The 27,959-nt window shown below is 41.2% G+C and overlaps 2 protein-coding genes across 3 annotated transcripts; one reads left to right on the top strand and one right to left on the bottom strand.

Moving 5' to 3' along the window:
* Positions 1-13: 13 nt before the first annotated feature.
* On the bottom strand, positions 14-12,379 carry LOC118778022 (SH2B adapter protein 3-like). The gene is made up of 8 exons (XM_036529328.1): positions 12,320-12,379; positions 7,852-8,871; positions 5,313-5,414; positions 4,816-4,910; positions 3,675-3,757; positions 1,743-1,957; positions 949-1,126; positions 14-321 (listed from the first exon to the last, which is right to left on the bottom strand). Exons 2-8 carry the CDS (start codon positions 8,842-8,844, stop codon positions 14-16), a joined length of 1,974 nt encoding a protein of 657 aa, XP_036385221.1. The 5' UTR covers positions 8,845-8,871; positions 12,320-12,379.
* On the top strand, positions 12,350-27,959 carry tor4aa (torsin family 4, member Aa). 2 transcript variants are annotated; one of them, XM_036529331.1, is made up of 2 exons: positions 12,350-12,420; positions 26,730-27,959. In XM_036529331.1, the coding sequence occupies exon 2, from the start codon at positions 26,730-26,732 to the stop codon at positions 27,957-27,959; it is 1,230 nt and encodes a 409-aa protein (XP_036385224.1). In that variant the 5' UTR covers positions 12,350-12,420. The 2 variants fall into 2 exon arrangements, with proteins under 2 accessions (XP_036385224.1, XP_036385223.1); XM_036529330.1 differs by lacking the exon at positions 12,350-12,420 and adding an exon at positions 23,430-23,513.

Raw genomic sequence — 27,959 nt, 5'->3', positions numbered from 1 at the left:
GTGGGCATCCCCGTCAGAGGATCATGTACTGGTTGTCGATGGCTCTCTTGCGGCCTCTTTCGGAGGGCTCCAGCTCGTAGTTGGAGGAGTCCGGACGCGGAGGGAGGAGGTTGGGGTGCAGCTGCAGTGGGCGCCGCCCCACAGAAGCGCTCCTCCGCAGGGCCTCGGCAGGGTGGTCCGGGTGGGAGGGTGCCCCTGGACGGGGGTGAGGGCCATGGCGGGGGAACTGGGCCGGACTGCATTGGGCCAGGCTGGGCTCAGAGCTCCAGCGGTGCAGTGAGAAGGGCACTAGGACTGCGGCAGAGCTGACTGCAGTCTGATCTGGAGAGGCACGGGCACAACAACATCACCGTCCTTCTTTGCATCACACTTAAGGTGTGTGTGTGTGTGTGTGTGTGTGTGTGTGTGTGTGTGTGTGTGTGTGTGTGTGAATAAAAGCAAGAATTAGAACTTAAGTGTTTGCTCGACACTCTGTACATTTCCATCAGCAAACATGTAAGTCCTGCTCTTTGCCAGATAGCTAATCAACCTACTTTAATAAAGCAAAAATCTTCCACCAAATACTGGCACGTGCATCTGTGGTTAAAGGCATCTGTTGTGGGTCTAATTAACATTTTATCAGTTGTGCGCTAAAATCTCATTCTTCATTAAATATTCCTTCCCATAGCATTTTATAGAGACATAATTTACACGAGATGACATCCCATGAAAAACCTGAACAAGAAAATATGCTTCCCTGAGGTGAGAGCTCTGCTATGTTGACTCACTTTCTACCTCTATTGTATCAAATTCCTTGCGTATCAATTATATTTCTATTGTATAATTCAATTATATTGCTATGACAACAGCCATGGTTATTGGTCACATGTCCACAGAGGGGTTTTATGTAGGCAAAGCTAGCTGGGGAATAGAATGTGCCTGCTGTACTCTCAGTCCCATTTAACTCACCCTCATCAGGCGAGGCGGAGTTAACTGCCACGAAGCTGGAGAGGGTGACGTTGCAGGTGGAGGCGCACTCCAGCGGGATGGGGTGGAGTCGATAGTGGCTGAGCATGTCCATGACGGAGGAGAAGTGGAGGTGCTGCACCCGACACTGCCCCCACTCCGTCAGGGTGAGACGCAGGTGCTGGGAGAGAGCGATGAGTAATAGGGCACGTCAAGTTACGGCTGACCCTAACAAAGGATGCATTTTCACATGCCAGTGGTTTGGTTTTGCTCACCTTTCTCGGCTCCTAATTGGAGAAACCTTGCGGGTGTAAAATGGAAATGCACCCAAGCCAAATGAATGAGATGTATCATTATCATTTTCAACTTCATTATCTACAATATTTCAAAACTGTCATAAGGTCAATTAAAAGAATTGTTATCAAAGGCCATTTCTGGCACAAATGAGACATTAGGGATGTCACTCAGCAATTGACTTTCATAGAAAAAATGTGCACAGTGATGATTGTGTGACTCCATCCTCATTCAAACAGCCTTTCAAAAATCTGATGACAATGGTGTGCTTAAGTGAGATAATTATTCAGTGACTACCCTTGATTGTGTTGTGTACTTAAGCAGTAACCATTTGACCCATGTGTATTGATAAATACTTACAGCATATTGCTCCTGCATTTGAATCACCCACTGCCTTTGATTGCTCCTAATTTGCCCATATATAATCTGAGTGTAGAACAGAGTTGTCACCTGTCAGGCTAGACGCACAGCTGGTAGGCAAGGCCAGGCGGGGAGTACCTTACCTTGGCCTGCCCCTGGAAGTTGAAGGTGAGCACGTAGTCTCCTCGCCGCGTTTCGCTTTGCCGCACCAGGAACGCACCATGCCCTTCCGCACCCGAGCCCTGCACCAGCTGGGCCGCCTTCACCCGCGAGATGGCCCCGTGGAACCAAGGGTATGAGGACAGGAGGTGATCTGCCCTGTGGAAAGTCTGCTCCGACGTGGCGGGGCGCAGAGACCCTGGGGGAAAATGGATGCCAGGCGGATTGATAGGCAGTCACACTACTCATCTAAGGAACAGACTCATGAACAGAAGATGATGCTTTTAAATCTCAGGTGGCATACTGATGTTATACACTTAATGCGACTTTCTTCAGTACAATACATCCAGCTTTATAAATTCACCTGCCAAAAAGTCATATACAAGGGGCAGACAAAATAACAGAAACACCAAACAATATACGAACATTTATTAACTAATAAGGAGTTTCCCCCACTTTGTCCTCAGAACAGCTTTAATCCTTCTTGGAATGCTGTTATACAGGTTTCGAACTGTTTCTATTGGCTATTCGATCATTCTTCTAGAATGAAAGCCTCCAGCTCTTTGAGACATGAAGGAGGTAGAATGTCACATAAAGGTTCAATGATACTTAGATCTGGCAATGGAGTGTGTTTGACTTCATCTTGGTGTTTATGAAACCACTCCTGAATCTATTCAGAAGTGTGTATGGGGGCATTACCATCTTGGAATATGGAAACACCTTGAGGGAACAAATATTTACACCAAAGGGTGAATCTGGTTGCCTAAAATGGCTTTGTATTCCTTGGCTGTAATTTTGTTATGCAGAGTAATAATTGGACCCAATGTCTCTCACAAGATGGCTGTCCATACCATAACAGACCATGTTTAAAGGTTGGCAACAAGCAATATGGGTTGAAGGCTTCCTTTGGCTTTCACCAGACGTCCATTCAGATGCAGGAAAATGAGAGAAACACAACTCATCAGACCATATTACTTTTTTCCACTACTCAGAGGTCCGGCCTTTGCGTATGTAACACCAGGTTATGCATTGTTGCACACTGGCCTTGGTTACATTCTGAATTTCCTACCATAATTATCAGCTTTATGAAGCTCACAACATACAGTTTGTGGTTTTTAGCAACTATCCTGCTACGTGTCTGTCTATCCCTGTCAGTGACCACTATTTCTGTTTTCTGATGGTTTTTCTTTGTTTGGCCTACGCCGTTTCTGTGACTCACCCACCTGCAATTCAGGCACCAGCTATTCAACCTCTTTCAAAAACTGTTACTCATTTCTCATGCTGCTTTAGAAACTCACGTAAGTAAGGAATTGATTTCTTTTGTAGAAGAAAAAATTGATAGCTAGTATTGACATTACTATGCAACGCATGTATAGTCCTTTTTAACTGCGGTTTAGATATTCCAAAATCCAAGTCCTTTTTAATTTGTTTTTTCCATTATCTTGTCTACCCCCTGTACATCAGCCCTGAATGAGGACCCCTGCTGTGTGAATAAAGATGAGGACAAAAGGATACTTAGATTCCTGGTAATTTCACATCATCCTGACAGATATACACATTTTCCCAGCACCCTTTAAACAGAGCAGTTTATATATTACCCCATGATCAAAATTCATATTATATGTATGGATAGATAGTAATGTGCAAATTTGTCATCCAAAACTGTTAAGGAAATAGGCCACTCTTCTCTATAGCTGATCAACTCAATAGCTCATAGCAACAGCAGAGTTGGGTGCCTGAATTCCAGGGGCAAACTCCTGTTCCCAGGAACACAAGCAGAAGACCAGGAACATATCGTGTTTTATAATTTGTTAGGTATTTTGTATTTGACTTCTCACTGGTGAGCAGAGAGCAGTTCTGACTGTCTGTGAGGTTTCACAGTACGTTCTTACAGATAGGTGCTGGCTGGTACCCACCTGGGCCAATGGACTCTGAGCGTCCCCTCCTCATGGAGACCAAGGGTGGAGAGGTCAGCAGCTCAACATCCACGCTGTCAGACCTGTGGGAGGGACTGGCAGTGAGGGCTATTTACAGAGGGAGCACATACAACATCACCATTGTAACCTAGCAGCACATGTATGTATGCTAATACAGAAACTCTACACCAGTATAGTATGAAAAGAGGAACAGAAACAGTCAAGGAAGTTATAATGAGGTGAGCAAGTTTATTGCAACACAAAATCCATCTGTGAAAAAAGATAAAATCCCTCATTGTGTATTCATACATGACACACAACCCTGAGACTGAAGGATATTCTCTTCTGAAACACAAACTGGCATTCAATCCAAGCAAGTTCAATACTGGATCATTTCATCAGTATGGGTTTATATTTTATGATGTGGGTTTTTTCGTGCTATTAATGTTGGTGAATGAACAGGGAGGAAGTAAAGGGGGGTTACCATGGAGGGGAGAAGGAAACCACACAAGGCACACAAAGAAGCGGGTGTGGTCAGGAAGTGCGCCTTGTAATTCTTGGAAAAGAGAAATGTTATTGTTGCTGCTCCCAGGCAACACAATAAGGACCAGCAAAATCTCAGTTCAGCACTCGTTCAAGACATAAGAACCCAGACAGAGATTTCCGGACATCTGCAAAAATGCAAAGGGTTATGATACTCCTTACCGTAATCCAGACCCACACCTATACTTACACCTACATGCACCCACGCACATACATACACACACACACACACACACTTCCTGTCTTAGACTGTAGCATGCATTGTCTCAGAATCAGTGAGGCCTCTGCAGTTCCACTACAAATACCCTCTAACAGTCACACTCACTCATACACACAGTGCAAACACACACACATTTGCACCAAACCCTTCCTGTGTATTTTTGAGTGTGACCAGTTTTGTTCAGAGTGATGTGATCCCCTACCCAGTATACTCGGGGTAGATACCTTCAAGAATGCAGCTGGCATGTTAATGAGGCATTACAGGGAATGGCATGGCCACATCCATACCATATTCAAGTCCTTGTAGAATATTAGTTCATGATTTCTTATACTAATTACAAAAATCAGCAATGCAAATTGCCAAAGTCCCATTGCTCACCCAGTGTTGATACAATCGTTGATTTCTGTTGTCCAGGAGCTCACTTGCTGGTCATTATCAGTCTCAAATATAAAACTGCCAGGGTAGTGATTAACCTGTTGTGAAAGGAAACAGAGGCTCTTGTGTTTCTCTGTGCATGTTTCAATGTCTATGTGTGTGTGCATGCGGTTGTGTGTATGTATTCTTGTGTAGATGGGTGTGCATGTGTGTGTTTGTGCATGTGTGTCTGCATGTATGTCAGCATGTACATGTACATGCATATGTGAGAGGGAGTTTTTTCTCCAGCTGCTATGTTGTCTCTGCTTGAGTTCTTTTTCACAATAGTTTGCAAACAAATACAACTTGATAATGTATGTATAAAGGACAGACCGTTACAGTAATAAAAGCAATCTCTTTAAAAAGAAGCTTTCAGCCTTAAAAAATCATTGTGTAAAACAGAGCCTCTTCACTTCAGTGATCAGACATAAGTCAGGAAAGAGGTTATGTTATGCTCTCACCTTTAAAACAAATGTGTATATGTTGTCGGGCATCTCCAGGCGGTTGCAGCGGCGAATCTCTGAGATGTCAGAGCATCGTGCAGTCAGCTTGGGGCTGAAGCCCTGAAAGTTTGATATTATTCAAACAGAAGAACATTTTCCCAACCCTATGTTTGCACATGCCATAGCCAGAGAAAGTGTTTGGCTGTACAACATATCAACCCTTTTTCATTCAACAGACGTCAAACCAAATATCTTCCTCAGAGTTCATTCCCAAAAACTTTTTGAAGAAGGCTGAAAATGAATTTCAGTTCCCATTTTATACACATATTAAAACTAAAAAACTTACGATAAACTATGAGCTTTTTCAGAGAACTGCTCAATTGGAAAACCTCACACATTTAGGCAGAGTCCAGACAGTTATGGAAAGTATGTAGGTCTCAGCTTAAGTGCAGAGATAGAGAAACCATGCTTAGGTTCCTTGTTGGTTATTTGAGAGGTTTAAGACAATATTGTATTCAGTTCTGGAAACTGAAATGAATACAACTCCCAGCAGCCATTAGCACGAACTGCATTAAAATGTTCTCATACCTTGGCATTGGGGAGGGCTGTCTTGCAGCCCATTGTTGACTGACTCATCATGAATCAAATATTTTGAGTATGCTTTAGCTTTATCTGAGCTATGAACCAATTCTACTTGCATAGCTTGGTTGATATAATTCTGAACAATGTAACAAGACCAGTCAAAACACAGGATGTTGAAACTCCCCTTCAAAGGCAATGCTCTTTAAGTGAAACTATAAAAATGAGTGAGCCATTTTGGTTTGGTTTCTCTTCAAAGGTTGTTTGAGAAGCGTGTGTGAAGGTTTTCAGGAAATGAGTTGTAAATATAGAAGCTCAATTGATAATGCAGTTCTGAGAAGTCAGGCAGCAGTTTATCTGTGACATTTATCTGGTTGACACAGGCTGCTTTTAAAATTAGGATTTCCCTGTCATGTATTTCTCATGCACAAAAGTTATCAGCAAGCAGACAGCTTCCTCCTTCTGTGAAATAACCCTGCCTTGCCATGACAGTGCTGTTATGCTTTAGAAACATTAGGCATGTGTCTCGGTGCCATCTCCAAAAGTTATGCATCCAGCATTTACTGGCAACAAATATACTTGCAGCTGGGAATTCCAGATAGCGGAAATGATGCAAACATATTAGGCCCAGTCATGTATTCTCTACAGAACAAGCTGGGGAAAATGGCCTTTGTGTTCATTTTGTGGCTGTGTAACATTTTCAATTTAACTGAGAAGTTGTAATGCTGTGTTTCTGCCCAATTTGTTTTTTGGGTATAAATGACAAAGGCCTAATTACTGTAATCACTACTACTCTAAATATGCGCTACATTCAGTAAATTGGAACTATTTTCTGACTTTGGCTCCATAGTACACAGAAGATACCTCTTCATAATACTACCATAAGCACAGCAGCACTGAGTATAGGTTGCACCACTTCTGTATGTTGGCTTAGCAGACTAGCATATAGCATATATATATATGCTACCATAGGTAAGACCATTGGTTACTTATTGAGATCCACAAAAAAAGAAGGTATCCAAAAGTCCACAAACTTCAATACTAGAGTTATACAATTAGATTTGATGCTGCAGATGCATCTTACAGCAACTCCCATGCAAAACAGATAAAATGATAAAAATTTATCTTTCATAAAAGCTTTTCCTCATATCAAACAATTAAAATTCCATAGCAGGGAAAAAGACATGGAGGGCCATCTATGCTATTAAGATATAAAACCCACCAATGAGTCCCTCTGTTACTAAAATGAGTTGAATGATTTTTTTTTGTTTGTTTGTTTTGGTTTTTTTTTTTTTAAAAAAAGGTCACCCATTAAATTTCCCAACAAATTATCGAATGAGACAGCAATGCTCTCTTGACTTCCTGGTTCACTGAAACAATGGATTGTGTTTCAGAGGGAATACCAGATGCCAACATGACATTTGAAGACACATGACATTTGTTTCAACTGTGCCTCTACCTGTCACAAGAGAATTTATGATTGTGGAAATATATCCTTGTAAAGATTTTTGTTGGAATAAAGCATTGTAAATTTCCGTTTTGTCATTATGACACAAAAGCCACATGTGTGATTGGCTTTGATCATGGAATTTCAACCTCTGTACTCCCTTTCTGCGCTCTCAGTGTCCTATTACTCTTTTATGGCTCAAGTTTTCAATCTGAAGGAATGTTCCTGTCTCCCCAGTGTATCCACTTAGACCTATGTACCCTTCCTATCTTCATATTACCTTTTCTCTCTCCATATTTAACAATGAAATGAAACAATAAAATAAAAATGTGTCATTTCCGTAATATACCTTAACGAGAATTTTTTTTTTTTGCAAGAAAATTAAGGTACCCCAATTCACCCCAATTCATTGATCAACTGACCCTTGTAAAGGTAGTTCAAATGGAAAAGACAGTGTGTTTGCTCACTATCTGTCGTACAAACACCTACTTCCAGGAATGAAACGAAAACATCACTCGGTGGCAGCCCTACCTTGGGTGGATCAAAGAGTTGCAGCTGGTAGGCCTCTCCCCCGGGGCCTCCCCCTGCTCTCCACAGCAGCAGTTTGCAGCGTTGCCAGTCAGCACGTGTTTCCGAGATGGCGTCATGCACCACAAGGTAGTTCAAAAGGCCCTCCTTGCAGCTGTCCCTTGTCTCCGCCCACTCCGGGGGACTCTGCAGACCGAACCTGCAGGCCAGCCGGTCCATCCAGCGGCTTGCCGCCGGAACGTTTGGGGGTGGCAGGCCTGGGTGGCTCGGGGAGGGGAGGGGCACTTGCTGCACAGTCCCTGGTGTGCCCCCTCTCTCCTTCAGGCTGCCCCTACCAGTAGGCTGTCCGGATCCCTGCAGACGCTTCTTGAGGAGGCCGCAGACACTGCGGCGGATTTGTGCAACAGAGAAGTGTGTGACGTTGCCGGGAGCCCTTGGCGGGGAGGCAGGGTAGAGGGGAGAGGGGTGGGTGCTCCAGTCAGCATCAGGATGGCCCCATGTGCCTCCTCTGTCAGCTGACACATCCTCCTGACTGCAGCTACTGAACAATGGTCGGATTGGGCACGTGGTCTCAGAAGCGGAGCACTGCACCGGTAGTTCTTGCCTCTGAGGTGCCCTGGCGACCAAAGGGTCCGCCTTTGAGGCCAGTAGGGTGATCAGGGTCCGCGGGCCCTGCCGCTCCATGTACCGATACTCCTGCACCCCTGAAAAAGACATAGCTCTCCAGCGCCCTCTCATGGGCGGGGGCAGTGGAGGAGGTGGGTCCGTTCTCGCCAGTTCGCTGCAGAAGTACTGCTCAAACAGATCGCTGAACTGCTTGGAGAAGCTGTCTGCGGACACCACATCCTGCTGCCGCCGTTCTTTAGCAAAATGGCGGTAATGCTTAGCCAGATCCTGAGCTGTAGCGAGGGCATGAAACTCACAAAACTCTTTCCAGCTCTGAGGCTGCCTAACAGAAGCTACAGAAGTCCCTCGCTGGACAGTGTTTCCGTTCATTGCAATAACCGGCACAGCAGAGTATCACTGCAAATAGGAAGGGGGAGGCAGAAGAAATAAAAAAGGGGGAAAGCTGAAATTAACCAAAGGTTTCTGACACGTTCACCTCATGATAGGACAGACTGTTCTTCCGCTGTTTTTTTTTGTTTTTTTGCTGACACTGCTGAGTCTCTACCATTTTCATACAAACTCCTGTGAAGTCATTGAGGAAATCAGACAAATCTCATGAAAAGAAGCACATAAAGAATTAGAAACTACAAAGAAAGATACTGCCCACACATCAACCTTTAGTCAGTACCAAGATTTACTTTGATTTACACTTCCCCAATAATTTGGGGAAGCGTATTAATGCAAATGTAGTATATTTTAATAGGAAGTGAGTAAACCAACATTCAAATTGAATTGCCATTGACAAAAAAACTGTAATATGACAGCCACATTTCTATGTGTTCTATTTTACATAACAAAGGTATATAATACATGAACATCTACTTTAACTAGGCCTTATCACATTTAAGTAGATAAATCAGCACAAGTAGAACAGTACAAACCTAACAAAGCTGCAATTATGTTCCATTTAGCTTATTCTTATCCGTGGGAGAACACATTTGTGTATATACATAACTCATGCATAAAGCAAATTACTGTATAGTATAATTCAATCTAAAAGCAACTGCATCTAAGTATGCCTAAACCCACCAAAAATCTGTGTAACAATGAATGACATATCTAAAATATCGCTGAAACATTTGTTAGTTCAGACGGAGGAAATGCACACATTTCAAGCAGATTGATCTCACTAAATTAAGTAAAGTATCTGAGAGCTTTGTGTATTGTAGTGTTTGCAATGTGAAGTGAAAGTGATTCTGTAATTTATTAGTACACTGCATTTTCTCACTAACAGGAACTTTTGCACACTGAACTTTGACAATGAACCATTTTACTTCAACAGGTTATTTTATTATTTTATTACTTTTGCAAAACAGATTTTGAAAATTCCATGCAATAACCAGGTTCTTTAAATAATGCCCTTTAGGGCCAATATTGTATTGTTGCTGTTTCCTGTGCTTCAGATTCATTCACTCTGATATTCTTCTAGTATTCTACCTATTGATTTGCTTTGTAGATAATATCTGCAGTGGAGATGGGCACGGTAATTTTAAAGTCCTGTTTAACTGTCATTTTCTGCAGAATCAAGTTCGTCTGTTACCAATGGCTGCTTATCTGTGGTCTGGAAGCTCATTATCTGTTATTGTTTTGTTTTAATTGGTTTTGAATGTGCTCTCTCCCACATGGTGCAAAGACGTCACTGGGTGCAGGGAGGGGGGCGGATGTGCGTTCGGCGGGCATCTCCCTGTTCCTGTGGTTCTCTCACTCTTTGCCGTCTCCCTACAGTGCTCCCAGTTGCAGATGACTCAGCTCACTGCCTATGTTCTGCCTCTTCTCCTGCTCCTCTCCCACTTCCACACACATACACACAAACACACCCGTGCTGTTTTGCCCACTGCCCCTGAACTTTCTGCTTTGGCAGACCTTGTGGTAAAATCCGCATGACGTGCCAACCTCAAGCTCGTATCTGCTCGCATCTCCGGCAGCAATTCGGGCCCTTCCCCAGGACCAAGAGCGTCAGAAATACGGAGGGAGCGGAGGCCAACTGTTTCCTTCCCCCGCTTGGCAGCATTAAAAATGACACCACCAGCTCTTGGCAAGGCAAATCTGAGACTGCCGCAAAGCTGATATGACAGGCGAAGCGCATTTGGATTGAGTTGAAATTTACGTGCATCTCGCTTTTCTCGGTCGGACGTAACGTAGTACACAATGTTTACGATGCTCTTTTCACTGCAACCAAGTTTTAGGGTAGGCTACGTGACTACGAAATATAACAGCGAATCACTATCAATTTATTTATATACAACATCATATGAAACAATATGATTTTATAAACGTACTGTATGTATATACGAGTATTGACCTTCTTAACGGCACACTACGACACAAATGGAAGTAAGTAGCTATGTTAAGAAACAAAATATGGCATTATCGAAGTAATTAATATGTGGTTAGTTGAGAAATCTAAAAAGACTGAAGAAAACGGTTGGTGACCAAGTTAATATGTCAAAGTTACTAATTACGTAGTTTAAATAAAAGCCTCAATCTATCAATAAAGCAATCGTGTTGGAAACCTTGGTTTTTTCCCTGGCAACTTCGACTATTACCTGTGGACTTAGTGCATGAATGCCAGGATTTTTTTTTATCTTCATGAAGATAGTTTTAATATTTATCATTTTTATGTTTGTGCCTTCTTAATTCAAGTTAAACAATCAACAGTAAACTATTGTTTCAACATATAATTCCTCAAATTGTGTCTCAACCTTACCACAGTGTAACATATTCGAATGCCCTGTTAATACACTAATAAATCAAACTATGACAGCGTATCAAAACCACAGCAGTGATAAATTGATAAATTGATCATCTAGAAGCGTGTGTTAAAACTTAGCTGAGTAATGTAGCTACTGAAAGTCTCACCGGATACTGACAACTGCGACGCGAGGAAACATAACGTAGATGCTTTTGCATGAATGAAAGTGACAAAAACCAAACAAAAATAATCCCGAGGCGTGTCCCGACAAATAGCGACATCTTAAAATGCCACTTATCAAAGCCGACATATGTCACAGGCTGTAATGTGTTATAATCTTTTCAATACATGACTGACTTACAGTAGGGAAAACAATAACATTCTTGTAGTGATAAAGTTAGCCAGTTAGTGTTTCACCTCGCCTACTGGACTATAAAAACACTACTATGGCAATGGCTATCCCAAAGAGTATTTTAACCTCTATAATTAAAATTAAACAACGTTGATAAATGCAAAACAGGCAACCTAATAAATTCAATCAGTGAGATGGCTAGCTGGAAGTTGGAAGTTTTGGTGGCTAGCTAGACTGCAGAGCTAGTCAGCGCACACACTGTAAGGCTTGGATATTGGTGACAAAAGCCTCTTGTTTTTGGTGGCCTCAATATTGATTGTTGATGACAGTTCTTTCCCAGGCTACATGTTTGTACTAGACCTTAAATCGTTTGTCATCGTAGCTCCAATTAGACAACCTAATGAGGCGGTAGAGCCAAATGAAAACTAACATTATTTATTAATAACTTTTCAATATTGTCTGACACCAGTGAGCTAGACCTATAACCAAGGTATGCTATAAGAGTAATTGATGCTACTAGATGGCATGACGTTTCAGCGGAGCGTCCCTGCTTTTGTCTCATGTAGCCTTCACTTCCGAAACTGCGCGCGATTGCAAGTTGACTACACGGTCACTTTCATGCTAAACCTGTGGTGCTTTCGCTCTGCCCTTTAAACCGTAATCAATAAGTTGATTGAACCCCGTCGACTTTAAGCTTGCCCCGTAAATCAGTAACAAAACAACACAGACTTCAATTTGCAGAGGAAAAAAAACGAATTTACCTGATATCCCAAATGCCCGTTATTTTCTCTCTCATGTTAGCGGCGCGCAACAAATTTTCGCAAAGTTTCAGGAAGGAAACCAAGGAGCGGAAAATGCTTAGGTAACTCTCATCATTTCCGTTGTCAGAAATGTCCCATTAATACCGTTTTTTACTTTCCTCAGAAATGGTCGGGTGGGCTAAAGTGTCGTTTCTTAAGAATCATGTCCGATTTGTTTTTCTTTGTCTTATGGGGCTGTTGTGAAACTGCATAATTTTCGTCACTGGCAGCTTTATATTTGCATTTCGCTACATGTGCACTGGATGGATTGAGTTTGTCTGTAGAATGCTGTCAGATTTTACTATGTGTTTGACGACCTGCTGTTTGCATATTTATTAACTGATACTGAATGCCCATCATTTCGTTTATCGTTCTATTTGATTAACTGGAAATAGTCACCTGCTTACAAGCCAATATTTTTAATGAAGAAAGATTGTACGTAATTGCGTATAGTCATTTGCATAAGCATATAGTCATACTTATTTTCCTAAAATTTAAAATGTTAAATGTAAAACGTAAAATATAGTAATCTAATTTGAGGCAGCAAGAGACAAATTCAGTGTTCCTCATCTTAACAAGAGGAACACTGAATTTGAAGAAAATGTGATTTTTAAAGGTTGTTTTTTTTTTCTTGAAACAATAGTACTAGCATTACATAGAGATTCATGATAATAATAATGTAATACAATTTCAAGATGATTGTTCCGTGTCATTAAGACTGAATTTAAATGTTTACAGAAAACAACTGTAAAAACTATTCAAAAGGCTGTAAAACAGTGGCGTCTGGTGGCTAAATGTAGTAAGTAAATTTACCGAGGTGTGCGTTTCAATGTTACCATTGTAGCTATGTCTTCCGCCAAACGAGTAAGTTCGCTGTTATTTTCCGTTTTAACATTTTAACATTCCATTCTAACAAATCAACAGTAAGCATGTAAACGTTTTACACAGAAAGAAAACGACAAGAACGTTACAAAACAAAGACAAAAATTAGGATGAGTGAGGAAAGAATGAGACAACAGCAATAAGACAAACAGTTGTGGAAATTCAAACAGGATAAACAGTCTGAAACAAAAATACATAACATGATGATATCGCAGATATAATAATAATAATAATAATAATAATAATAATAATAATAATAATAAAGACCGAGTAACAAATAGCGGGAATACAAAGCAGTTTCAGTATAATTTCAAATTCAAAGTAATAAATAAGAAATGCATTTAAAGCAATAAAAGATTAGACATATGAGATGATGGTAAACACCAACAATAGCATATAAACATATAAACAAAATAAAATCTCTGTGAGATCGTACAATAAAAATAAAATTGTTCAATAATTCCAGTCCAAAGGAAACACACCCTTCTGGGGAGGAGAAGGGATGAACTTCCATCCGCATCTCTTGGTGAAACTTGTACCTGTCCTTCAGCCTTTAAGCGGAATTGCACACTCCCTATTTACAGAAATATTAGTCCCTGATATATGCCAGGGGTGCACAACCTGCAGGTACTTAAAGCAGGCACTTGATGGTCCTACATTTACAACATGAGATGCAACTTCCACAGTCTGCTTTTGTATGCATGCACAAGACAGATTTTCCTGTTGCTGATGGCTCCCAGTCATCACTAGTTAATGATAAGGCTGGGATTAAACCAGATGTAGAGCTAAGATTGTCTTCAAAAGGAATGCCCTGTTCACTGAGCTACTCGGGAGCCACAAGTCTGTGGCTTTAAAAGATCTTTGGAAAAAGTCATAAATAAATGCAACATTGTTCAAATTCAGTTTGTATACTTTAGGTGGACACTTATTATGGTGATTTTAAAATAATGACCAAGATGTAAAACAATTGTGAACAGCCACCAGAAAAAAAAATCAGAATTTATTGATGACACCACTTTGTGGAAGGCGAGAATATACTTACCTGTACAGTTACTTGTGTCAATCACACTTTCCCATTACAATTGTTTTTAATCATCTGACCAGTGGTATAACATTCTGTGTTGTAAAATAATAATAATAATAAGACTGATCATTGCTCCCCATGACCAGAGCCTTGCCACCAGATCCTACCACCATTGAATAATCGAAGATGGAACAGATCTGTTATGCAGGATCTGTGGTAAATTTGAGGAAACCATGGATCACATTATCTTAGGCTGTCCAGAACTGGCAAAACAGTATATATTTCCAGACACAACAAAATAGCAACATATCTGCACTAGAAGATCTGTAAGGAATACAATATTGAAATAACAGACATGTGGTACCAACATCAACCCAATGTTGACCAGACATTGTTATGAAAATGAACAGTGAAAGAAAGTGTATATTCACTGATGTAGCTGTATCACCGGAACGAAACACGTCAAGCTACCTGAGAAACTACCTGAGAAAGTACAAGGATGTTGAGATTGAGATAAAAAGTATGTGGGGAATCTCCACAGAGATTATACCAGTGGTTATAGGAGCTCTATGAATTGTAAAAAAAAAAAAAAGTGCTCTCCTTTACGTGAAAGACAAGCTATCCTATAGCACCCAAGGACCATTGTTTGGACCCTGTTCTATAGGTGTATAACAAGATGCAAGAATGAAAAAAAAATCATAATAATCATGATACATTTCTTAAAGCTGTGACAACCGTGCTCTGTGTGCACACAAGACATTTTCTTAACAGTATGGTGTACTAGAAATATATGATCTGGATATTGACGGATAGTGAGCTCATATGGGAATGCAGAAATTATGAGTCTTCAGTCATACAACCCAGGTCTGGACTTGTTTATCGCTTGGATGGGACACCTCACGGGAGGTGATATTGGTGGGCCAGCAGGGGGTGATCTTGCTCACCGAAGCCCACTGTCTGTCTTGGCCCCTGTGTGGTGGAACGAGCTTCCTGTTTCAGTCAGAACAGCTGAAATACTGGCCATCTTTCTTTGCAGGCTGAAAAGCCACCTCTTCAGACTGTGTCTCAACCTCCTTACCCAACCGTAATCTTTTGTCCCTCTTATCTTCAATTATACATGTGGAAGTGTACTATATATATATATATATATATATATATATATATATATATATATATATATAGAGAGAGAGAGAGAGAGAGAGAGAGAGAGAGAGACAGAGGTTTACTTACATGCTTGTGGCATGTGTTACCATTATATTTGGAATGATACAGTCCTTAAATCGCACGTCTTGGTTTGCATGTCCATATATGCATGCATGCATTTGTGATCTCAGCACTATGTTTAGCACTGATGCTTGTTCATGTGTGGTCAGTGGTGTCTTGTTTGTGCAATTTTATTACATGCACTGTGTAAGTGCACTGCCTTTGTACTCACCATTAAAATATCAGCCCCATATTAGAGCACTGTCATATATAGCATCAGAATTCAAATGTGCCTCTGTGTGTGGTCAGAATGCAGATGCATTATTGTGAAACCAGATGAAAGGTATTTTAATTCCAATTGTCTCCTGGATAGATGTTTTGGTAAATTAATTCCTCCAAAAAAGTATTGTAGGCAAGGAGGTAATGTGGTTCACACTCACAATACATATGTTTTAGATTTTGCGATAATGTAATAATGTAATATAATGTAGTGTAATTAAATAAATTGTAGGTACAGCAGCAATTTGCTGCAGAATATGCTTTGCTTGCAGATTTGACCGCGAACTGAGGTCTCTGTGGTTATCAAAGATCCAGGGGCACGTATTGCTTAGACAAGGGGTTTTCCCCCTTGTCTCGATCCCTCAGCTCCTTCAGTTAAATCATGGCTGGTTTGCAACATCCGGTTAGGTACTAACTGTTGTGTTGGATGAGATGCAAAACCTGCTTTCCCTGTAAATTATGCTAAGCTCTTTAAAAGGGATAAAAGCAGTATCTAATTTAAACAAATTCATTACATTATATCTGAAGCATTATGTAGCAATGTTTTACATTAGTCTTGTAGTGTTGAATTTAGTTTGACATGATCTTTTGCAATATCTACACAGATTGGTGCTGCAGCAGTATTCATACAGTATGATGACTGGTTATAAAAATGCTGTTCTTGTCAAACACTGATAAGCATTATCATTTCCTTAGAGGTCTGCGCATATCACCATGAGGATGTTGATTCACTTCAGAGGAACAATTTCACAATTAGAACATAAGAGTATTTCTAGGTTTATCTCAGGAAGTGTTAATGGAAAATAATTGTTTATCCTTAAATACATGATATCATGCTTTTTTCCATTCCCTCCACTACCTTTGTGCTTTCCATTAAATTATTTGTCCCACATTAGAGCACTGTCACATATGCTAAAAGGATTCAAATGTGCCTCCACTTGCACTCAGAATGCAGACATACAGGTGAAATTAAATTGAAGGTATTTAAATTCCCAACTTTTTCATGGAGAGTCAGGTTGGTAAATTAATTCGGTCGGAAACATAGAGGCAGGGGGTATTGCGGTCCACTACGACAGTACATACATTCTAGACCCTCTGAGACATCATTCAGCCTAAAAAAGACCTACCTATATATATAAGATACCCGGTTCCTACACTGACACAAGCTGGACATGAATTAGCTGTTTTACAGTTAAGGTCATTTAGCACTTGCTACTCACTGGTTGGAAAGCGGCCTAGCAGCATCACGCTGACACATGCGCAAGAACCACTGCGCGATTGGGCTGCAAGTACTGTATTTTAGGGTTTTGGTGGTGTTATTTACCAAGAAGCTGACCACTTGCAGAAATTACATAATTCTGAGCAACATATTCCTATGCAGGCAGTGACAGAACTACAATAACATGTTTCAAGTGTCAGTAGACAGATACTATTTAAGCAATGTGAAACCAGACGCATTCAATTTTGTTTTCTCCTTAGTGATGCACCGGAAAGCGACAGCCTAGAATTCAAATACAAAGGGCTGTTGGAGGGCATTTCAGAGTCAATAGTTTGTTAATACAAAAAATACAACTGTGTAAAAGATTATCACTAAATAAAACTAAATCATCTGGACATACCATGTAAAATCTGGCCACAGACTGGTTTAACAGTGAGATGTTATATTACATTACACACATTTAACAGATGCTCTTATCCAGAATGACTTCCAGCACAACAGAACATAAGTGTATCCATTCAATTTAAATGAGCAACAGTGTCAGACCAGGCTAACAACACTCCCAGACCAGTGAGTGTGAGAATGACACTGTTGGAGCCCTACCACGTTAACTTAGCATAACATTGAGATGTAATCGGGATACAGACATACACATTTTAGTGGGTGCATTGAAAGGTGATTTTTTTATGTTTTAGCAAAGTTTGCTGAATCTGGATCTCCCATTGATTTAATGAATAGAAAGTAAACTGGCATTATAGATTTGCATGGTGTTTTTTTTTCAGTTGGCCTGCAGACCTGTTTTGGTTTCAAGTCCTGGTGTTTTGTTACAATTTACTTCAGTCAAGTTTAAAAGGAAATAAGCCAAAATAACTCCAACTTCCGCATACTGTGTTTTACACTTTAAAAGCACAGGCATGCAACTTACAGAGCACAAACTCAGCTTTTTTTTTTTCAACAAATGCCAAAAGAGAAAAGGCTGTTCATAAAGTGAGTGCTGAAGCCTGGTGCAGATTTCCTGATTATTTATTTATCTATTGATTGATCAATTTTTTCAATAAGGAAGAGTCAAGTTCTGTGATGTGCGTGGCATAGTGGGGAATGAGCAGAGGTCTAAGTCTCTTGAGATCTCTTCGGTCACTGAACACGGTTACACTACAGTAGTCATGGTAGTGTGCCTGTGTGTAGAAAATTAAAGACAGCAACAGGTTTGTGTTCTTTGAACTGGTAGAGGAATTGTGTATAAGTGTAAGACTAATGTGTGTGTGTGTGTGTGTGTAAAGTGTGTGTAGTGTATACAGCCAACATGGAGATGGAAAAAGCTTACAAAGCCTTACTATTAGAAGACCTACACTATATGGCCAAAAGTATGATGAATTAGAACGCCAATTGCAAGCCAGGCCTTCTCATTCCAACATCAGTGCCTGACCTCACAAATGCTCTTTTGGCTCTTTTGGCTCAGGGGCACAAATTCCCACAGACACACTCCAAATCTTGTGGAAAGCCTTCCCAGAAGAGTGGAGGCTGTTATAGCTGCAAAGGGGGGGGGGGGGCAACACCATATTAATGCCCATGGTTTTGGAATGGGATGTCCAATAAGATCATATAGGTGTGACGGTCAGGTGTCCACATACTTTTGGCCATAAAGTGTATGTTTTGCTTACAGCTGGGAAATGGAAACCATTGTTTAGTCTGAGTCAACAGCCCTCCTCCAGCCCTCATGTTCCTTTATGGACCAGAAATGCCATGACAGGAGACAGATTCTCACACTTCCCAGCATGAATCCATTCCTGGAATTGTACACCAGCCCTTCGTTGGGTCTGAGGAATGGTGCATCTTACAAAATAAATGTAATAAAAATGGATATCAGTTACAACAAGCTTGGCAGTCCAGCGGAAAGGTCTCTGTTTTGACAGAACAGTGACAGAAAGAAAGAGAGAGACAGAGAGAGAGAGAGAGAGAGGTCTGGAGGGTAGATCCTGCCTCTGTTTTTGTCTAACCTCGCCCCTGCCCTCTAATTTCCTGATTGCTCCACACTTCTTCCTCATTCCAATTACTGTCTCATGTTTCTCTTTCACTATCTTTCAATGAATACACACATACACACACACACACACACACACACACCTCTTCCTCCACCACCACCAGCATGTAATTTGTTTCTTGCACATTGTATTATTTACAAACTATAAGGACTTTTAAATTCTGGGTAAAGCCAGTTCGTATACAGTTGAATGCTTTATATGACAGTTGATTTTGTAAAGATAATAGGAGCAAGTCTAAAAAAACATACAGATTTTTTTCTCAAAAGAGAATAATAGAAGTGTTTTTTCACTTTCTCCCATTTGCGAAGAAACCATCTTTCAAGAATATATGCAGTTTATTTCAGGCTCTCAGACTGGAGTTCATTTGTTCTCTGGGCTGAATATATTGAGTTTTCTGTTGTAGTCTGGTCAACTTCAGTATTACAGGAGAGTGGATAGACACAGACACAGACATGGATTTCATGTAAGCTAAGACCACTTACTTTCCCAACAAAATTCTCTTATACCTAAGCCCATACTGGAACATACTTGTTTTGACTATTGGTTTGGTTAAAGAATTAAAAACAGGAATCAAAAGACAGAAACAAGAAACAGGAGGGTCTCCTCCTAAATTCCCTGCCCACAAGACAAACATTCATCGACAAACCTAACCCTCAGACTTAGGGCAGACTACAAATAGTAAGATTCCAGACAAAGTCTTGATGATTCTGCCAGAAGTGGACCCATATGGTTCTGTTGTGTTTCCTTTCTCCAAGACCTGCAGGGAAAGTAGTGAGCAATATTTCAGGGGAAGAACAGTGCAATAGTGTGTGTCTGAATGGTGAACGTTGCAAATATTTTAGCAAGTACAGCATGTAAGTACTGTGCTTAGTAAATACTGTAATTTAACAGTCATATCATTCAAAAGCATAATTTCTCTGAAAACTAGCAAAAAAGGATGACATAAGCCTGTCTAAAATGGCTGCACAGTTGACATATCAATCTGCAGTTTCACACTACCAGTGCAACGGTGCCGGAATGAGAAATAAACCCCAACTTCTCACACCACAACCAACAACATTATCACATTGATAAGAGCCTTATGTATGCATAAAAAATCAGGCCATCTCCTACAGTGACTGAGAACAGTTCTGAAATACTTAAAAGAGGTTGAAAAAGCAGATGAACACATAGACTGCTTGCTAGCTAGCTAGCACAGCAGATGAGATATTTAGAAACAGTTGCATTTTGCACACTTAACTAACTGTAGCTTGAAGCACATTGTGTGTCATTCCTTCATTTAACCATTACAATCTCTGTGGCAGTACTCACTGTTGTTAATGCTTTCATCCATATTTGATCACTTCTCACCTAGTACAGTTAAGAGATACAGACACACTGGTGCGAGAGAACATTTATGTGTAGAGTTGTTGTGATGGCTTCAGAATGCTCACTTTAACTATTGTATGTTGTTTCTCCTGGCACTGGGCCAGGAGAAAATACAGACGGGTGCAATTGCAATCCACCGGGGGGGGTGTTAGTGTCTTAAAAAAGTAGTATCTTAAAAAAAAAAAAACGTAGTAAATACTATGTAAGCCCCAAAGCACCCCCATAGCAACGTGCCTGCTACTGCAGCACATGGAGCAATAGAGGTGGGTATCTTTCTTTATGTTATGGGGTAGGAAAACAGGAAATTACTACAGATGTCTGCATAGCTTACATCACAGGCTAGCTAATAAACAGCAAGAAGAAATAACAGAAGATTAGTTCCATATGGCTTGCATTATTCTTACGGTACTGTTACCAAATGAATTTGTAAACGCAGCACTCATTCTGACTTTTCTGTGTCTTCAATGTTAAAACATAAAACGGAAGCCCTGCAAGATTTAAAATCAGATGTATTAGGAAAAATATCAAGTACTTACATGCACAACTGAGCATTCCAGACCACATCCTATAAGCCTAGAAGCTTAGATAAAACGTGCCTGGACAACATGTCCTTTCTAGTCTGGAAGTGGAAGAAACAACCAATAACGGAATATAAATATTCAGATTTTGCCAGGAGCAGGATGATATGCAAGTTGTTCTGCTCAGCTCCTTTGTTTTTTCCCCCCTCTTTTTACACATGCACCCTAACTAACGGAACCACTAGCTGTGTGCATCAGAATACACTCACCGTTCCCAAAGCAACCACTCACTTGCACAGGGCTGCTGCAGCACAAGGAATGCAATCTTCCAATACATTTGTGTACAGCCAATGGCTGTTTTCCGCACTACATTTCCCACAGTGCACCAGGAAAGCATTTACATTTACATTTACATTTACAGTTATTTATTTAGGAGACGCTTTTATCCAAAGCGACTTACAAAAGTGCATACAGTAAGTATAGCGACAAAGCAGACTCTGGAGGATAAGCGCATCTCCCCAGTGTCAGCAGAGTGACTTACAGGCATCTGACTGGGCAAAGAGTATATGAGAGTAGAGTAATGAAGCCTTTAAGAAACCCTCTCAACAAATGTACCCCTACCTTGGCAAAACAAGGCTTGTTCAAGTCCACAGGAGCTTGTTCTGCTCCTGTGGACTTCAGGTCATTGTCAGCCCATGACACAGCTGGGAGCAAACCTGGGTGAGTTATACACAGTATGTGGAAGTTGGACTTATATTAGCTTATTTCCCTGAGGTGTTCTGTTCAGTTTCAGTGAAACACTGTTAGGGTTGTGTATTATAATGTGAACACCACTGAATAGTTCTGGCTGGTAGTGAGTCCAGTGGAGCCATCAACTCGAGGCAGAGGGTTGGATTGGAGGTTTTCAGGACATGATTCAGAATGCTCAATTACGCATGTAAGAACTTGATACACATCATAAAACATATCAACTTTTCAATTTTTACCCGGCTTTCCTGTAAATGAAACCTCAGCTCTAAAGATGGGCAACCTCCCACTCTTACACATGCCACAATGCTAGATTTCACTGGGTTTACAATAATAAATGCCTTCCCCTGGGGCGATCCCTTAGCATTTTTGACAAATAATCTTGTTTAGTACTATTCAAACACCAAGACTACATCTTGAAATGTTGGTCAAGGAGTACAACAAGCTCAGAATAAACATAAACATTTGCCTTGGTAACTACCTTGTCTTTGCTTCTTGTTCCCTCTTACAGCATTGATAGATAATATGAGTCCTATAATAATAGAAATAGAATAATAAAGAATAATTATAATAAGTACCAGATTTATGACCTTCTTGGGTGCAAAGCAAAAGATGACATCAACTACTTAACACAACAGTCATTTCCAGCACTAATCAACTGTACACAACATTAATCAACAGGCATGTAATCAAAATGCAATGCCCAGCATTAAACACATAATTTAGAATGTTACAGTATCTCATGAAGTGAGATTTAAGTACATCATGACTTAAATGACTGCATATAATGCATTAGATTCTAATTACAGAGGCAGATGGCAGAAAACATGACTCAAATAAACCATTACTCACTCAAAGTCGGGACTACGTGGACATAACCTCAACACTTTGGCTGGTGTTCCAAACCCAACATGTAAATACATGCCTCTCGTTTACAGCCCGAAAGACACTTTGTTTGAAATATTTTGACCTCCTTTCCCCCCGTCCTCTTGTTCCCCCACCCTCCCCTAACACACTCATATACATCCATTTACCACTTCCTGTTTGAGCTGCTGAGTATCAAGCCAGTTGCCACTCGAGCTGAATAATCTTCATGTTCAAACAGCAACACATCACAGGAGACAGTGTATTAGACTTAAAAGGAGCATTTAGTAGGTTAGTTTGCAAACTGCTTGTTGCATACTACTTATATTGTATACTTAGCTTGTATGCAACATTTTATTTTGGTACAGACAACTTGGAGTGACACAGTGGTATGGAGGCAAGACCATGCTGACAAGGAAACAGTTGGATGGCTTGTGGACTTACTCTCAAATCAGCTGTGGAAAACTTTGATCAGGAGACCAGACTCTTCAAGCGAACACCGCTTCTGTGTTTTGCTGGGTTTTTTTTCCCACTCTGAAAGTGAATTATGAGCCTAAAAGGCTCATTTTGCATTACTGCCATTTCTGATTAGCCACTGCTGTCACATAACAGACCTAAATAGTCACTTACGTCAGCAACACTACAGACTGATTACAGAATTTGAGCCAACCAGGTTCTGAGAGCGTGACCTTAATACTGGAATTTTTTTTAGGAGTGTTCAGTGATTACTCATCATTACAGAAAAGACAGAGAGAAAGCGTTTAGAGAGAGGGAGGGAGAAAGGAGGAAGGAGGAGGAGGAGCCTTCTTCAGACAGACAGCAGTGCAAGCTGAGAGGGTGTGAACTAGCAGAGAGGGTTGAAAAGTTGCAGCGAGCCGCTCTGGCCCTTGTGGCAACCTGCCTGATCAGTGCTGGAGCATTTCTTTTGTTCCAGTATCCAATGGGATCAAGCTTAGAAGGGAAAAGGCTTGGAGCCAGGAGATTACCCAGTGCCGCTTTTCCCGCCGTGGTAAGCAAACACCACTGCCTCTTTCATTCTCGATATCTCTGAGCAATTTCTGCTGGCTGATTTCTGCTCGCTGCTGGGAAAATAAGCTGTTGTGCAATGTCAGGTTCTTATCTAAGCTAGAACTGATCTGACACAGGGGTCTTAACAGCAGTGCGAACCGTGAGCTATTGCATAAAAGAGGTAGCTGATAGAAAGGGTGTCACTGCAACAGAAATACAAGAGGGTAACTTTCCACAGTCAGCTTTGCTGAATACGTGCAGTTGGCCCAAGTGCTGTTTATCTTAAAGAGCAAAGAATTGAAAAAAGGAAATTCTGTACCACAGTCTTACCCCCCTGCAATTTCTTCTTCTAGATTTTAATGCAGTTCATTTCAAATGTCCATTTGTCCGTGCAGACAGGACATCCAGCAACTGTGTCAGCAAACATGAGGTCTTCAGGAGAATTCAGTGGAGAATGTCTGGAATGCTGCAAGCTACTTACAGAGAAAAGTCAAACTTGCACTGGCCTCTGTCACTTCGTGTTAACTTCAAAACTGCTCTTGTGCTTTTACCCTCCTGGTGTATGGCTTGCTTGCTTTGTTATTAGCAAAGGCCTGGGCTGTGCCTGAGTTGTTTATGTGATTCTGGATTGTCGTTCAAACCTTAATTCAAAGAGCATCTTTAGGTGGGACTGTGCTGCACCTCTTTCAAATGCTAGGTGGCACTGCATTTTCAGAGTGACTGGGAGGCCTTGTTCATTGTTTCATCATAAGCATAGGATAATATCTGTTCACACACATGTGTTACACAAACAGCTTTTCTCACTGTGTATACAACAACAACAACTCACTTTCATTTTACGGTCTCAACTAACACCAGGTGATAGATGCAATAACAAAAAAAAGACCAGTCGGCTGATTGGCTGCAAGCTTTTTTTCCTCTCAGAATGACACTGCATAAAGTTGCTCAAAGCTAAATGTTTATTAAACACAGATGGAATAATGTAAAGAAACAGCGGAATTGCCATGTGTCTCTTTGTCCACTCCACTACAGATACCGGTTATCAGCTACAGTATGTGATGACCCACACAAGTTAATCTGTAATGATTACTGCACTAAGCAGTACTAACAACATTTGTTACCTGCTTCTTGTGTTACTGAAGCTTACAGTTATTGCGTGTAACCATGCTCTGGGTGAACTTCAACATGGCAATTGCAGAAAGAGGAACTTCTAACTATATATAGGTTTTCTGTGAATGAAGCCCGAGTGCGTTGACTGCGGCAATAGTATAACTGCTCTGTGTTTTTAAAACTGTACCTTCAAAATGTCAATTCTTCATGAGTCACTCTCTCAAATCAGCTGCTTACTTGCTTACCAGAACAAACACACAAACCATCCAAAAAGAAAAATCCCTTCCATATTACACATACAGTACCAGTCAAAAGTTTGGACATACTTTTCTTTCTTTATTCTTCCTATTTTCCACATTTTAGAATAATAATAATGAAGACATCAAAACTATGAAACACAAATGGAATTATGCAGCAACCAAAAAAAGCGCTATAAACAAATGAAAACTAGCTTATATTTTAGATTCTTCAAAATAGCCTAATTTTTTTTTTTTGGGAAGAAATTCATACATAGGCGTCAGCTTCACAATTTATATTTGTCTAAGAAACAAATCTTAAGCATTTAAGCATAACTCTTTAGATCAAATTGTCTTTGAATGCATGTTTCCCATTATTTTAATCAGGTGTGTCCAAACTTTTGACTGGTACAGTTCTGTATAACCACCAGCTGCCACGTAGAATGACACACACACTCATGACACACACTTGCTCAGCTTGAGGGAAAGCTGAGTCCCCATGCACTCATTTCAGTCCCAGCTATGTCATCACCCAAGAATGAACAGGAGCCCGGTACAAGAGAGCATTTTGGCCTTATTTCGGATGGGTAGGCCAGTCAGAGTTTCTTCTACCACCACCCTCAGGGAACCTGCAATTTGTGAGGTGCCAGTGAGTTGCTTGATCAATGTCAGTGGAGTAGTGCCTATCCTCCAACTGCTATACATGTTGCTGCAATGGTGCACTGTGTGACAGTGTGAAAAATAGCTTTTGGGTGCTTTGGGTACTCATCTCGCTATTACAATGTTACAGTGCCTGCAGGGATGAGAATGAGAATGAGAATGTGCCAAAAGTACAATACAAAATTCCAAAAAGGGTTGCATGAATGAGAAAAAAAGATTTAAAATATCAGTTAACCCATTTCAAATTTTGAGGGTTAACTCATTAAACCATATTGTTAACAATACAACCTGAGTTCATAATTAAAATAAATTTTTCTTGGCTACATTTGCAGTTCAGTTTAACAAACAGCACTTAGTTTGTTGGGCAGAGCGAGTGCATATAGTACCGTGCCTCCTGTGAATATTCATTTTAGGGTGTATCAACCTCCAGGCAGTGACAAAATGGGCGTGGGTGGTGGGCTGAAAAACTTTTCATCAGATCATTCTAATAACTTATGTTAATGCTGCGAGATGAATCATACATCATCCATCACTCGCTTTTCGAAAACAGCCATGTGAAGAATGTGTATATCATCTGTCACCAGAAATGTTCCACCTGAATGGGTAGTGAATCACATTCCTTTACCTGAAAACACACTTGCGAGCTCTATCCTGGCCTACACATTTTACACTTCTGACCAGGGGTATTTTCAGTACTTTTTACGTTTTAATTTGTACAGTATTTGCTACTGTTTTACAGTCTTACTTATTATTGTAATGCATAGCTACATCTCTAATTTTAGAACTACGACTGATAATGTGAAAATGTGTAATGTAGTGGTAAGGAGCGGGGCTTGTAACTGAAAGGTTGCTGATTTTATTACTTGCTGGGGCACTGTTATTGTACCTTTGAGCAAGGTACTTAACCCAACATTGCCTCAGTAAATATCCAGCTCTATAAATCCATAACATATAAAAATCGTAACCTATGTAAATCACTCTGGATAAGAGCATGTGTAAATACCAATAATGCAGTATTCCAATTAAAGTTTTTTTACAGCCAACCTGCTGCTACCTTTTGGCATATAATGGCCAATGGCCAGCATATATATATGGGGGACAAGAAAGACCCTACTATACTGCGTGGCATGTACTGTGTGGTATGTTTTGCCAGACCTCTTTGGGGTGAATGTTTTTGGTATGGCTGATGACTCCTCTGTCTTGTCCCTCAGATGGACAACCAGGATACCTCAGAGAGTCCATCCGAAAGCCAGGTAGAAGAGGATGAACAAGCGGACGCTGCCCCTCCCAGCTTCTCTCAGTTCTCCGCCAAGCTTCGAGCCATGGTGCGCATCCGCAACAAGTACCAGGCCATGAAGAAGCGCCGTGCAGAGATGGCCGCGGGACTGCCCCTGAGTGGCAGCCTGCCGCGTTCCACCAGCCCCAAGATCTTCACCTTCGAAGGGCTGACAGCCAGCAGCAGCAGCGCCCCAAAAAAGAAGAAGAAAAAGAGAAAGTCACGGGTCCTGTTCCCCAGCCGCAGTCGAAGGGTTGTCCCCACCAAAGAGAGGAGCCGGGCCAAAAACTGCCTGTTCCTACTCATATTCATTGTGTTCCTCCAGGTGTATAATGCCATTGAGAACCTGGATGATCATGTATTGAAGTATGACCTGGAGGGGCTGGAGAAGACTCTGAAACGAGAGGTCTTTGGCCAGCAGGAGGCCACTGAGAGGCTGCTTGAACATTTGAATGATTACTTGTCCACCTATGTCCACAATAAGCCCCTGGTTCTGTCCCTGAATGGTCCAAGTGGAGTAGGGAAGAGCCACCTTGGACGCATACTGGCTCGTCACTTCCGCTCAGTTGTGAATGACCAACTGGTCATGCAGTACTTTGTGCTGCACCACTGTCCCCTTGAAGACAATGCTATGCACTGTGCCCAGTACCTGGCCTCCCGCGTCTCTGAAATAGTGACCCTAGCCGAGGAGGGAGAGATGATCCCTGTCCTAATCTTTGACGAAGTAGAGTTCATGCATATGCCCCTGTTGGACATGCTACACAAGCTGTTCCGCACTAGTCAGACCAACGAGTACTTAAATGCCATCTACGTGCTTATCAGCAACCTTGGGCAGGCAGAGATTACCAAGTTTGTCCTCCAGAACTCCTCCAGCGAGACTGCTATGGGGCAGACCAGGCTGGGCAGAGACCTTGGCCCACTACTGCACAGCACTTTGGAGAGGCACCATCCTCTGTTTGCAGAGGTAGACATCATCCCCCTCACCCTGCTACAGAAGAGCCATGTAATGGACTGCTTTTTAGATGAGATGACAAGGGAGGGCTTCTACCCTGACCACATGCACATTGAACGCTTGGCAGGGGAGATCTCCTACTACTCTATTGGACAGTGGCAGTTCTCTCAGACTGGCTGCAAGCATGTGGTTGCCAAAGTCAACCTTCTATGA

This window comes from Megalops cyprinoides, chromosome 5 (genome assembly GCF_013368585.1).
Source record: "Megalops cyprinoides isolate fMegCyp1 chromosome 5, fMegCyp1.pri, whole genome shotgun sequence".
Lineage (NCBI taxonomy): Eukaryota > Metazoa > Chordata > Actinopteri > Elopiformes > Megalopidae > Megalops > Megalops cyprinoides.
Note: the sequence above shows the minus strand (reverse complement) of the source record. Positions and strands in the feature narration are given on the sequence as shown.

What these genes read in the sequence shown, in the direction of transcription:
- LOC118778022 (XM_036529328.1), bottom strand. Translation starts at nt 8,844, where the DNA reads ATGAACGGAAACACTGTCCAGCGAGGGACTTCTGTAGCTTCTGTTAGG. An exon ending in AACTCTTTGATCCACCCAAG is followed by an intron (nt 5,415 to 7,851) that starts GTAGGGCTGCCA and finishes TCAAACTTTCAG; the next exon opens with GGCTTCAGCCCCAAGCTGAC. An exon ending in ACTTCCAGGGGCAGGCCAAG is followed by an intron (nt 1,127 to 1,742) that starts GTAAGGTACTCC and finishes GCTCTCTCCCAG; the next exon opens with CACCTGCGTCTCACCCTGAC.
- tor4aa (XM_036529330.1), top strand. Translation starts at nt 23,445, where the DNA reads ATGGGATCAAGCTTAGAAGGGAAAAGGCTTGGAGCCAGGAGATTACCC. An exon ending in GTGCCGCTTTTCCCGCCGTG is followed by an intron (nt 23,514 to 26,729) that starts GTAAGCAAACAC and finishes CTTGTCCCTCAG; the next exon opens with ATGGACAACCAGGATACCTC.